We start from the raw sequence: 15,208 nt of genomic DNA on the forward strand, positions 1-15,208 counted from the left end.
CTTACCGCACTATTTAATCTCTTTCTGATCTGAAGCAGGCAGAATTCTGAGCTAACGAGCCGTAGCTTTGCGTCAGGTGGTTCTTGCCTTCATGTCGTGCATTAAAATCATTCAATGTACAGCTAGCCGTGCATTATCCCTTATGTATTCGCGCTTTAGCATTAGTTTTTTTACGGCAATATTTAAATAACACCCTGGTCATTCTTGGTGTACCCAAAATGGTCCCACACTATCGATAGGCATTTCTCTGGTGGAAATAAAGCTTCGCTGTTTAGTCCCTAATCTAATGCGTGTAGTAGCCTCCGTGTCTCTGATAAGCACGTAATTTTAAGCCGGTGCACCACTAGTGTGACTTTTTCATTTTGCACAAGCTGCAACAGTTCAGTTCCGTGCAACAGAAACACTCGGTTTTGCGGAACCTGACACAGAGTATTAATTAACCGTGACGTTTTAAAGCGCGGTTAATCGCGGAACCGGTTAATCGCTCCATCCCTAGACAGCGCTAGCTGGAGGCAAAACAAATCGAAAACTGGAGGCGGCCAATTCAAACCAGCACAGATTCGGCTACATAAGGAGCTTAACCCTCTGGGGTCGACAAGCGCGTTTTAGTGCATTTTTTTGAAAGCCCCTAAAAGGAACTTAAATTACTCTGTGAGTTTTAATTGTACAGATAAGAGTAATACATCAGTCGAATCTGTAAAGCATCTACACTCATAATAACAACACAACTTTGTAATTTTATAAAATAAAGAAATCAAACAGGGTGTGCTCGCTGTCTTCTCCGTCTCCGCAAACTTCATTCAGAAACGCGTCACAAAAATTAACTGTAACTCAGCAAATACTCAACACAGAGACATGAGAGTTATATCTATAGAAAGATTGAAGTGTCTCCTTTTAAATGAAGTCATATCGAAAACAAATATTCTGTGATGAAGTAATCCGTATGAAACCAACACAATGTTCAGTCTTTCCCGTCTAACTCATTATTTCTAATGCGATTCCTGCCCCCTTGCGGCACGCGCCGTTCATATGTAAATAATAGGGGTGTAACGATATCACAAACCGAACCGAAAGATCGCGATACACCACCCATGATACGAATCGCGGAACTCTCGTGGCGTACCGCGGTACTCTCACGCCCCGTGCTGCCCATTGTTGAGATTAATGGCACTTATCTCTAACTAACTATTAATTTAAACTAATTTTTCTTTGCTTACATTTGATTAAATTGTATTAGTAACGACTAATAAGAGCTTTTTAAATTTTGTTCTAAATATTATATTCTAAAGTTACTGTTTTCCAAGTGCATGTCATTTCACGTGACTTGGGAGTGCGCGTCACACTCGGTTGCTACTATATGCAGGATGGCTGCTTCACATAGTACTGAAATTGCAGATCCCCCAGACACATTTAAATCTCCTGTGTGGGAACACTTTGGTTTTCCAGTGGAGTGCAGGAATGGAATTCGTGTCTTAGACAAAGTGCACACAATCTGTCGTAACTGTTGCACAAAACTGTCTTAGGGGCCGTTCACATATTGCGTCTTTTGCACGCTCAAGTTCGTTATTTCAAATGTAGACGCGCGGTATGCGCGCTCATAATGGAAGCGACGCGCTCGTTTTTTCCAGGCGCGTCCGCGCCGCATCGAGATAAAAACATCTCAGCTTTTCAGAATGCCGGAAGCGCACCGCAGGTCATGTGACAAGAACCTTTTCCGTTACTTTGAAACCTCAGCAGCGTTTTTGAAATACTTGTAAAATAGCATCGGTAATGGTCAGATACAGTACATTTAGTACTGTACATTACGCTATGTGCTGGGGAGAAATATGAACTAATCGAAGCAAATATGTTCTAATTGAAGGCTATAACTGTATGTAGATAACCAGGTCCAGTAATGATTGGACTAAATCAAGACAACTTACCGCGAGTATCCTGATAACGACAATGATTGATGATAATGATGATATTATTCGCTGTGCTATTCCTAAGAATTCATCTCAACAATGTAGTATAGCAGCAGAACAATACTGATAAAATAATAATAATAAAAATATTTATATATTATTTTATATCATTAAAATGAAATAGGAAGCCGCTAAGAGACACTCACATCCACACTGTCGCAAAACATGCAGTGTTTTAAAAATGAAGTCAAAAAGTTTGCATGCAATTATTTATTTTTTCAGTTTCAAAGACATTTTATTCCGTTTCTATTTATATTTTCATACGTTTCTTGAAAAATTACATTCATTTTAATTGGCACAAAGTTAATCCCATATAAATGTGTGTAACTGATTGCTTTAATCTCCACTCAGATTCAACACCATCCCAATCGTGAAGTTCATGAGTCACCTGGTGTCGCACGTCTTCCTGTTGGCCCTGTTCATCCTGACGATCGTGTATCCGCCCGTGACAACTCTGTCCGAGGGCCGTCCAGTGCGCAGTTTGTTTGAGTGTCTGTTGCTGATCTGGCTCTGTGGGATGCTGATATCCGAGCTGACATTCCGAGGTAAGCGCGCGGGATTTGCGTGGATTCGTCTTCTTCTCTTGGGCTTCTCCGTCGCAGCTCTGGTGTGCCACCTGCTGACGGTCTTCACCCAGCTGCACTGCCTGTTCACTCGAAACGTCCTGCTGGCCGTGGCGATGAAGCTGGCGTTCATCCAGCTGCTGGAGTTCCTCATGTTCCATCACTTATTCGGCCCGTGGGCCATAACCATCCGAGACCTGATGAAGGATCTATGTCGGTTCGCTGTGATCCTCATGTTGTTCCTCACCGCCTTCACGCTGAGTCTCACCACTTTGTGTCAGCCGTATCCTCAAGACAGCACCGGTAACGTGACCGTGAATGGGACGAATGCTTTAAACATTTCTGTGCTGCTCTTCTTCGCTTTGTTTGGTTTAACCGAACCGGATAAAATTGACAAATGTGTGCACTGTGCGGACTCGCCTCTCGCCATGGTCGTTTATGGCGTGTATCTGGTGGTGACGTGCATCGTGTTGATCAACCTGCTCATCGCCATGATGAGCGACACGTACCAGCGCATCCAGGCTCAGTCTGACACAGAGTGGAAGTTTGGCCGCGCTGTTCTGATCCGCGATATGAGCCGCAAGTCTGGAGTTCCGTCTCCGTTCAACCTGTTCACCAGCCTGTTCTGCTCCATCAAGGTTCTCTGCAAACACGCAGGTAGAAGTTTATATTTTTTAGTGCTGTCAAACTATTAATCGCATCCAAAATAAAAGTTTTTGTTTACAGAATATATGTGTGTACTGTGTATATTTATTATGTATATATAAATACACACACATGCATGTATATATTTAATAAAAATATGTTATGTTTATATATTAAATATATTTATATATAATATAAATGACACGAATATATGTAAATATTTTCAAAATATATACTGTTTGTGTATGTCTTTATTTTTATATATATATATATATATATATATATATATACATGATAAATATACACAGTACACACATATATTCTGTAAAAACTTTTGTTTTGGATGCGATTAATCGTTTGACAGCACTAATCTTTTCATCATTGCATGTTACTGTGGAAGCTTGTGTCCAGCAAAGCTAAAAAATAGTCGCAATTTTATTTCTTGCAATTTTGACTTTTCTCTCAGAATTCTGTTTACATCTCACAATTCTAATGTTTTTTTCTCTGAATTCTGTGTTTACATCTCACAATTCTAACGTTTTTTCTCAGAATTCTGTTTACATCTCACAATTCTAACCTTTTTTCCTCTGAATTCTGTTTACATCTCACAATTTAACGTTTTTTTCTCTGAATTCTATGTTTACATCTCACAATTCTAATGTTTTTTTCTCTGAATTCTGTGTTTACATCTCACAATTCTAACATTTTTCTCTGAATTCTGTTTACATCTCACAATTCGAACGTTTTTTCTCTGAATTCTGTTTACATCTCACAATTCGAACGTTTTTTTCTCTGAATTCTGTTTACATCTCACAATTCGAACGTTTTTTCTCTGAATTCTGTTTACATCTCACAATTTGAACGTTTTTTTTCTCTGAATTCTGTTTACATCTCACAATTCTAACGTTTTTTTCTCTGAATTCTATGTTTACATCTCACAATTCAAATGTTTTTTTTCTCTGAATTCTGTGTTTACATCTCACAATTCTAACGTTTTTTCTCTGAATTCTATGTTTACATCTCACAATTCTAACGTTTTTTCTCTGAATTCTGTTTACATCTCACAATTCTAACGTTTTTTTCTCTGAATTCTGTTTACATCTCAATTCTAACGTTTTTTTTCTCTGAATTCTGTTTACATCTCACAATTCTAACGTTTTTTTCTCTGAATTCTGTTTACATCTCACAATTCTAACGTTTTTTTCTCTGAATTCTGTTTACATCTCACAATTCTAACGTTTTTTCTCTGAATTCTATGTTTACATCTCACAATTCTAACGTTTTTTTCTCTGAATTCTGTGTTTACATCTCACAATTCTAACGTTTTTTTCTCTGAATTCTGTGTTTACATCTCACAATTCTAACTTTTTTTTCTCTGAATTCTGTTTACATCTCACAATTCTAACGTTTTTTCTCTGAATTCTATGTTTACATCTCACAATTTGAACGTTTTTTTTCTCTGAATTCTGTTTACATCTCACAATTCTAACGTTTTTTCTCTGAATTCTATGTTTACATCTCACAATTCTAACGTTTTTTTCTCTGAATTCTGTTTACATCTCACAATTCTAACGTTTTTTCTCTGAATTCTATGTTTACATCTCACAATTTGAACGTTTTTTTTCTCTGAATTCTGTTTACATCTCACAATTCTAACGTTTTTTCTCTGAATTCTATGTTTACATCTCACAATTCTAACGTTTTTTTCTCTGAATTCTGTTTACATCTCACAATTCTAACGTTTTTTCTCTGAATTCTATGTTTACATCTCACAATTTGAACGTTTTTTTTCTCTGAATTCTGTTTACATCTCACAATTCTAACGTTTTTTCTCTGAATTCTATGTTTACATCTCACAATTCTAGCGTTTTTTTTCTCTGAATTCTGTGTACATCTCACAATTCTAACGTTTTTTTCTCTGAATTCTGTTTACATCTCACAATTCTAACGTTTTTTCTCTGAATTCTATGTTTACATCTCACAATTCTAACGTTTTTTCTCTGAATTCTATGTTTACATCTCACAATTCGAACATTTTTTCTCTGAATTCTGTTTGCATCTCACAATTCTAACGTTTTTTCTCTGAATTCTGTTTACATCTCACAATTCTAGCGTTTTTTTTCTCTGAATTCTGTGTACATCTCACAATTCTAGCGTTTTTTCTCTGAATTCTGTTTACATCTCACAATTCTAACGTTTTTTTCTCTGAATTCTATGTTTACATCTCACAATTCTAATGTTTTTTCTCTGAATTCTATGTTTACATCTCACAATTCTGTTTTTTCTCTGAATTCTATGTTTACATCTCACAATTCTGTTTTTTCTCTGAATTCTATGTTTACATCTCACAATTCTAACGTTTTTGTTCTCTGAATTCTAAGTTAACATCTCACAAACAATTTTGACTTTTTTCTTAGATTTCTAACATCTCACAATTTCAACTTTTTTTCTCAAAATTCTGTTTACAACTCACAATTTCTCGTTCCCTTTGTGTTCAGGGAAGATCTGCCCTGTGAAGTGTCATAATGTGATGAATCTGGATGAAGACACTGAAGGTTTGACAGGCTCTCATTCTCTAGAGCTGCTGGATCAAGCGTCTGTCAGCTGTGTCAGAGGAAACAAGAGGACGCAGATCCTCCCCGAGAGTAAGTACACACTTTCACTGCTCCTCTTCTTTGGTAGAAGATTTGTTTATGTGGTCAATCTTAAACTAATTTTAGATTTTCTATAAACATTTTAGATTTTCTATAAAATATCAAACAGGAAAAATTGTATAATTACTGTATTTTTTATATTGTTGTAAGAAAAATATTGTTTAATTATTCTGTTTTATTTATTTATTGAAGTGTTATTGCTATTCAGATTATTTTTATTTCTACTAGTTTACCGTGAAAATAGCCTTTGCTGCATTAAAATAAATGTATTATAAATAAATTATTATATTATATTATACTCTGTAAAAATAATTTTTCAAAGTTGTAAATAAAGGTTAGTGGAGTACATTTTACAGGAAAATACTATTTTAGTCTTCTACTTCTAAATGTTCAGTTCAAAAACTGTTGTAATAAAAAATACTATGATATGATAATTATTCTATTATCATTTATTTATTGAAGTTTTGTTATTATTATGATTATTTTAATTTCTACCACTATTAGTTTGCTATTGCTTTATTGACTGAATGAATGAATGACCAAATACATACATGCATATGTAGATATATTATATTATAGTACCGTATTGACCCGAATATAAGATTTTTTTCTTGGAACTACATCTGAAAAAACACGGTCATCTTATATTCAGGGTCTAGACTTTGACATGTCAATAATACACCCACAACAAAAGGTGGCGCCAAATACACATAAAACGAGTGTGCCATGAAATACGTAGGCTAATGTAATGTGTGTTGTAATAATGTTAGAAGATCGCAAGTGTAAACAAAAGAAATAGAAAAGCTTACAACGGCATGAGTCGTGACTGTCATGTTAGCCTGATGGGAACAAACTTCCTCTGTAAGTGATTTTAAAATGTAAGACAGTAGCCTACCCAGATTTGAAGACTGTAATAAGATTTAACTTCTACTGATTTTGCTAGGCTACTTGTTATTTTTATGGTACATTAAAAAGTGTAGATTTTAAATGTGATTGTTGGTACATTTTACCAGTATTTACCATACATTCAAAACAAAAATTAAAATAGGAATAAAATATGCAATATTGAAAATAATTTAAGAAAAAAAAATTCTCAATAAAACACAAGATTTGGTTTTCAAAATGCCTTTTCCAAAAGGTACATTTTGAAAAAGGGGGGTCATCTTATATTCGGGTCAATACGGTATATTATTCATATTGTAATTCATGGTTAAATGTAGAATTAATATTTAGCAATATTATATATTTATAATTTCATACTTAGTATAGTACAGTCCTGTGTACAGTAATTACATTCATTTAATTTTTATATTACTTTAAGCAAAAAAAGAAAGAAATAATAGGATTTGTCATGTGTCAATCTCAAGCAGTTGTGTGGTGTTGCTGTGCAGGTGGTCAGATGGCGATGTCCATGTCTGGAGGACAGGTGCGTGTGGAGAACATTGTTGATTGGCCGTCTGTGGTCCGGCAGTTTTTAGCCCAGCGCAGACAGAGGGACAGCTCACTGCCGAGTGAGAGAGACGAATGAATGACCGACGGTTTCACCATGATGGAGGAATTTGCACTGCCTATGAACATCAGTGCACCCACCTGAGCCCACATCACTTCTACTTCCTGTTTAATTAACACCGTTAGCCTTAGCGTATCACTGCATGTGCCTTTATCTGATATTCACTCCTCACTAGACACTTTAATTAAAGATGTCACACTAGGGGTCAAAAGTTGGGGGTCAGTAAGATTTTTTAGTGTTTTTGAAAGAAGTCTCTTCTGCTCACCAAGTCAGCATTTGTTTGATTTAAAAAAAACAGTAAAATTGTAAAATATCATTATAATTTAAAATGACTGTTTCTATGTGAATATATTATAAAATATAATTTATTTCTTTGATCAAAGCTGAATTGTCAGCATCATGACTCCAGTCTTCAGTGTCACATGATCCTTCAGAAATCATTCTAATATACTGATTTGCTCCACAAGAAACATTTCTCATTATTATCAATATTGAAAACAGTTGTGCTGCACAATATTTTTGTGGAAACTGTGATGCACTATTTTCAGGATTCTTTGATAAACTGAAAGTTCAAAAGAACAGCATTTAATTGAAACAGAAATCTTTTGTAACGTTATAAGTGTCTACTACTACTGTCACTTCTGATCAGTCTAATGCATCCTTGCTGAATAAAAGTATTAATTTCTTTTAAAAGCATAAAAATCTTACAGAACCCAAACTTTGGATTGGTAGTGTACATGCTTGTTATTGTTGTATTCCTACTTGATATCTCAGTCTTACGATCATAAATGTGTTTTATGGGCTAATGCTAGAAAGATGACATGCTGTAAGGAAACCAACTGTAATGCTTGCATTTGTTTTTCAAGCCGTTCACTTGTCAAAAAGAAGTGCCCAAAAGCACTTCTCAAGTAGGAAGTTACCTTGGAGAAAACACTAAAACACTGCCAGGAATATGTTTTACAGTATTATGTAATGTTTTGGATTTATGGACATGGAGAAATATCATTCTTTGTTCCTTTTTGTTGTTTTTTTACAAACGAAATGAAATCCAAATGTATGTGTGCTAAATATAGATATATATAGCTGTATAATACCTTTATAGAAATTATACGAAAGTTTTTTCAGGGCTCACAACATGTTTTTGTTCAAGCTGCATTCATGTCATGTCAGAATCACCATAGTTCAATTTCAAGATCACAATTATAACATTATGCTCGGAGCTGTTCCATTGCTTCAAACTCAAATTAATACTCCTATTTCCAAAACATACTAAATACTTCATTACTAACTTAATGTCTTCATAACTTCCTGATGCTGACTGACTTTAACTGCTGAAGTCACTGCCATTTAGGCTGTTTTTCCATGATATCACATCGAGCTTTCATATGATTCAGATTTTACAAGTTTGAATTATGCTGTATCTGACATGATCTTGGCAAACGTCATACTGTTGTTTTTTTAACTAGTACTACTATGTTGTCAACACCGTGAAATCATGTTTGTTAGTTCTGCACTTTGTCTGTCACAAAAACAGAAATAAAAACAACGTGGATCAAATTGTAAAGGCTACCGTACAGTTAATATGCTCACATATTTAACCCTATAAAGCCTACTGTATCATATTTGAGCATGACTTTCTAAAGCCTCTAAATCATCAACATGATCAAAACCTGTCACACACAATCTGCTACATGTCTCTGATAGCTTGGACTTTTTAGCAAAATAAAAGGTCTTAGTAAAATTGTACAAACTAAAATCTGTAGCTTGTGCTTCACATATCTTTTTGCTGAGAAATCTTTAAGAATGCCTTTTATATTGTTAATAATATTTCAAGACGCTTACTGGACAAATATGATTCATCAGGAGTTTGAGGAACATTAATTTTTTCAATGATGATTGCAATTGCATTATGTTTTGAGCATAAAACTAAGCATTTAAATCTCATCTTATAAGACATTATTAAGAGATATAGAGCAACAACCAATATTTATATCATTTTATGTAAATATCTGTCATACTATTATAAAGATCTCATTATTTTACATTACAAGCATTAGAATTTCATCTTTTTGTCAAAGCATCTGCACCAAATTGGGTATTTTTGCTCAGTTTTGGCCTCTGAATAAAATTGAGCTGTTCCTCCATATTCTCACTATATCATACTATATGGACCATAAAAACCTGAAGTATCAAATATGATACAAAACATAAACATATATTCCATTAAAGCTGCAAACAGCATTGAAAAGACCCTCGCAACTGGGCTCACCGCCATCCGGTGGCTTTAGGAAAACGGCAAACTGTGACTAATATGCATTTAAAGTGGTAAATATAGAAGGAATATATAATATAGGAAGTCATTTATATGTGCCAAACTTACTGCTGCCAACTGGTGGCGCAATGACTGTAACTGAATATTGGCATGTAGATGTCTTCAAGCCAGGACTTTTTAGATTGAACGGTGTGTTTGAGTTCATGTAAAACATGATATATCCTGTTGCCGGCAGGTGGCACTATGATTTTAACTGTATATGGGCCTTTAGATGTCTTCAGCCGACGACTCTTACCAAACGTGAAGTCTAGTGCAGATTGGACATTGCATGTTTTAGTTTAAAACAAGCCATTTCCTGTTGCCAGCAGGTGGCGCTATGATTATAACAGAATATTGGCCTTTAGATGTGTTCAGGCCAGGAATCTTAACAACTGTGTGAAGTTTGGGGCAGATCAGACATTGTATGGCTGAATTATAACAACTTCCTATTTCATGGCGAAACATCAAAGTTTGTCAGGCCGCCACGGACACGCCTTTCAATGAAAGCTTTTGTAAATACAACACCTGAAAATGGCAAAAACGGCACAAAACTTGCAGAGAAATTGCGTTTCGGACTTCGTACCGGAATACTTTTTTGTAGGTATTAGTACGTGTGTCTACCGAATTTCGTACATGTATGTGAAACATAGCTCGAGGGGGCACTTTGTTGAAATTTTATAGGTGGCGCTATTGAGCCATTTTGGCACACCCACTTCTGAAAGCTTATGAGACGTAAATTTTTGCCACTTCTGGCACGTGTGCACAGTTTCGTGAGTTTTCGAGCATGTTTAGGCCCTCAAAAATGCCATTCATTTTGGAGAAGAAGAAACTGGACAATTCTAATAGGGTCCTCGGTATATATTGTCTAATGGTTCATTAACCGTTCCAAAAACATATATTTTTTTCTGACTATTATTTAATGTCAGATTTTACAGGGTAAATCATATTAGCATCGACATTATTATCTACTGAAAAGCTGCTTTTTTGTATCCTGTATGATAATACAAGTTAATAAAATAGTAATAAAAGTTTGAGGTGAGACTTGTTGATGTCTAGCATCTTCAAAATGAACCAGGCATGGTACAGTCAGATATATGATGATGATTTCCACTCTCACAGGAAGTGCTTTTGCTAACCCGCTTTACTCCTACTTTGAGGTGGAGATTGATGGGTTATTTGTTTAAAACAGACATGCACGTGTCTGAAGTCTCTGTTTAACTTTGGACAGAGTGATGGGTGGAAGAATAAACATCTGTAATGAGAGACGGTTTTTCACTTTTATGGATGTTCAATTTTGGCCGTGTGTTTATGCTGAGACAGTAACTCAACCGTCCCGTGTTAAGAGGAAAGTGTTTTTCTGAAAATGAGAAGATTTGTTTTTTAGGAACCTCCTGAAATTCAATACGTTTGAGTAAAATAGCAAATTCACTCTTTCATGTGATGGAGTCAATGGCATTCATCAGACATTCAGACCAAACAAGACATTTATGGTTCCTGTTTTGAGCTTCTCAGGTTGCTAATTTTACATCCATAAAAGCACTTCAGTTTGCTATATTCATCTTCCTGTTTAAATATTAGAAAACAAAGGCAAAAGAATGCAAAACACTAAAAATCTTCCAAAACAGTTTACTCTTATTGAGTAATATCATGCATACTAAGCATGCATACTGTACTTCTGGCATACTCTTCATGTCCTCATTTGACTATTTGTTATTTCTTAATACTCATTTATATGATAAAACGTTTATATTTTCTATTAATTAACAGATAGCCACCTTATTCTGTGAAGTGTACATAAGAGCAACTTCATTAACTACATTTCGTTTCACGATATGAGCTCCAAAGTCTCGATGATTCACGATACACGATCCAAAGTCCCGATCTGAATCAAATGATTCGCAAACCTAAATCAAATGATTCGCAATACGCGATCCAAAGTCCCGATCTGAATCAAATGATTCGCAAACCTAAATCAAATGATTCGCAATACGTGATCCAAAGTCCCGATCTGAATCGGATGATTTGCAAACCTCCTCCAAAACCCCGATCTAAATGATTTGCAATACGCAATCCAAAGTACCCATATGAATCAAATGATTTGTGAATCTCCTCCAAAGTCTTGGCTGCGTTTCCCAAAAGCATCGTAAGCTTTGATCGTAGCTCCATTGGGTTCAATCGGTCTAAGATATACTTAAGCATATGATGCTTTTGGGAAACACAGTCCTGATCTAAGTGATTCGCTATACGCTATCCGAGTTCCCGATCTGATCAACGGTTTCGAAAGTCCGAAGTCCTGATCTGAATCAAATGATTCACAATACACACTCCGAAGTCCTGATCTGAATCAAATAATTCACAATACACACTCCGAAGTCCTGATCTGAATCAAATGATTCACAATACACACTCCGAAGTCCTGATCTGAATCAAATGATTTGCGATACACAATCCGAAGTCCTGACCTGAATCAAATGATTTGTGATACACAATCCGAAGTCCTGATCTGAATCAAATGATTCACAATACACAATCCGAAGTCCTGATCTGAATCAAATGATTCACAATACACAATCCGAAGTCCTGATCTGAATCAAATGATTTGCGATACACAATCCGAAGTCCTGATCTGAATCAAATGATTTGCAATACACAATCCGAAGTCCTGATCTGAATCAAATGATTCACAATACACACTCCGAAGTCCTGATCTGAATCAAATGATTCACAATACACAATCCGAAGTCCTGATCTGAATCAAATGATTTGCGATACACAATCCGAAGTCCTGATCTGAATCAAATGATTTGCGATACACAATCCGAAGTCCTGATCTGAATCAAATGATTCACAATACACAATCCGAAGTCCTGATCTGAATCAAATGATTCACAATACACAATCCGAAGTCCTGATCTGAATCAAATGATTCACAATACACAATCCGAAGTCCTGATCTGAATCAAATGATTCACAATACACACTCCGAAGTCCTGATCTGAATCAAATGATTCACAATACACAATCCGAAGTCCTGATCTGAATCAAATGATTCACGATACACACTCCGAAGTCCTGATCTGAATCAAATGATTTGCGATACACAATCCGAAGTCCTGACCTGAATCAAATGATTTGTGATACACAATCCGAAGTCCTGATCTGAATCAAATGATTCACAATACACACTCCGAAGTCCTGATCTGAATCAAATGATTCACAATACACAATCCGAAGTCCTGATCTGAATCAAATGATTCACAATACACACTCCGAAGTCCTGATCTGAATCAAATGATTCACAATACACAATCCGAAGTCCTGATCTGAATCAAATGATTCACGATACACACTCCGAAGTCCTGATCTGAATCAAATGATTTGCGATACACAATCCGAAGTCCTGACCTGAATCAAATGATTTGTGATACACAATCCGAAGTCCTGATCTGAATCAAATGATTCACAATACACACTCCGAAGTCCTGATCTGAATCAAATAATTCACAATACACACTCCGAAGTCCTGATCTGAATCAAATGATTCACAATACACACTCCGAAGTCCTGATCTGAATCAAATGATTCACAATACACACTCCGAAGTCCTGATCTGAATCAAATGATTCACAATACACACTCCAAAGTCCTGATCTGAATCCAATGATTTGCGATACACAATCCGAAGTCCTGATCTGAATCAAATGATTCACAATACACACTCCGAAGTCCTGATCTGAATCAAATGATTCACAATACACACTCCAAAGTCCTGATCTGAATCCAATGATTTGCGATACACAATCCAAAGTCCTGATCTGAATCAAATGATTCACAATACACAATCCGAAGTCCTGATCTGAATCCAATGATTTGCGATACACAATCCGAAGTCCTGATCTGAATCAAATGATTCACAATACACACTCCGAAGTCCTGATCTGAATCAAATGATTTGCGATACACAATCCTCCGAAGTCCTGATCTGAATCAAATGATTCACAATACACAATCCGAAGTCCTGATCTGAATCAAATGATTCACAATACACAATCCGAAGTCCTGATCTGAATCCAATGATTTGTGATACACAATCCGAAGTCCTGATCTGAATCAAATGATTCACAATACACAATCCGAAGTCCTGATCTGAATCAAATGATTTGCGATACACAATCCGAAGTCCTGACCTGAATCAAATGATTTGTGATACACAATCTGAAGTCCTGATCTGAATCAAATGATTCACAATACACACTCCGAAGTCCTGATCTGAATCAAATAATTCACAATACACACTCCGAAGTCCTGATCTGAATCAAATGATTCACAATACACACTCCGAAGTCCTGATCTGAATCAAATGATTCACAATACACACTCCGAAGTCCTGATCTGAATCAAATGATTCACAATACACACTCCGAAGTCCTGATCTGAATCAAATGATTCACAATACACAATCCAAAGTCCTGATCTGAATCAAATGATTCACAATACAAAATCCGAAGTCCTGATCTGAATCCAATGATTTGCGATACACAATCCGAAGTCCTGATCTGAATCAAATGATTCACAATACACACTCCAAAGTCCTGATCTGAATCAAATGATTCACAATGCACACTCCGACTTTGGCAGGTTGATATGCGCAAATGTTTTGAAGCCTCACGAAGCAGTGCTTAGAAAGCACCCAGCACTATTCTGATAAAAATAAAGTGGATAGTGACTAGGGTGGGAGTCCAGCTAAACCACTTTACACTGGCTTAGACCAACAAACTGCATATACAGTATAATTGCATTATTTGTAAGTGCCGATGGGAATAAATCCAAAACTTTTTCCCAGGCAATCGATGTTTGTAACAGGTTAACCACCCATTAACTTTTTCTTGTTTTACAGTGTTCAAAATCTCACACACCTGTTGCCGTCGTTCATACAGAGATCATTGTAACAGAGTTTTATTAGTTGTTGAAGGACTGAAGTGATTTACAGTTTCTGGGTTTTCTCAGCTGACGGATGTTTAGACAGCGACTCCATCAGATCTGGACAGCGGTCCTGCAAGACGGGTTTAGTCCAAAATTAAACACATTAGCAGTACATTTGTTTCCTCATGAATGACTGCATGCTAATTTGCCTTTGTTTTGTCACCTAGTAAAAATCTTGATGTCTACAGTTATAAAACCTACTATAATTACACAGCCTTATAGAAATGTCTATGGGCTTATAAATATACTCAATTCATTTAATCTTGAAAACTTTAATTTAATTTTATCTAATTAAAACAAACTTTTGTTTACAATGTATTTCACGATAATTAGTGTTGCAGAATTATCTTAGCAAGTTAAAGACAAACTTTTAAGTGTGTAAGTGGGAGAACATTAAAGGAACACTCCACTTTTTTGGAAATAGGCTCATTTTCCAACTCCCCTAGAGATAAACAGTTGAGTTTTACCGTTTTTGAATACATTCAGCCGATCTCCGTGTCTGGCGGTAGCATTTTTAGCTTAGCTTAGCATAGATCATTGAATCTGATTAGACCATTAGAATTTGGTCATCAAAAATG

General features: G+C 35.8%; 1 protein-coding gene across 1 annotated transcript in view; it reads left to right on the forward strand.

Moving 5' to 3' along the window:
• LOC306885147 (uncharacterized protein) overlaps positions 1–8,890 on the forward strand; it is a 61,832-nt gene extending 52,942 nt beyond the window's left edge. The window contains exons 27-29 of the mRNA XM_079441503.1: positions 2,316–3,184; positions 5,671–5,817; positions 7,218–8,890. Coding sequence (XP_079297629.1) covers positions 2,316–3,184; positions 5,671–5,817; positions 7,218–7,354 — 1,153 coding nt within the window. The 3' untranslated portion in view covers positions 7,355–8,890. The remainder of the gene's footprint in view (positions 1–2,315; positions 3,185–5,670; positions 5,818–7,217) is intronic.
• Positions 8,891–15,208: the final 6,318 nt, after the last annotated feature.

The sequence above is a fragment of the Barbus barbus genome (assembly GCF_936440315.1).
Source record: "Barbus barbus genome assembly, chromosome: 19".
Classification (NCBI taxonomy): domain Eukaryota; kingdom Metazoa; phylum Chordata; class Actinopteri; order Cypriniformes; family Cyprinidae; genus Barbus; species Barbus barbus.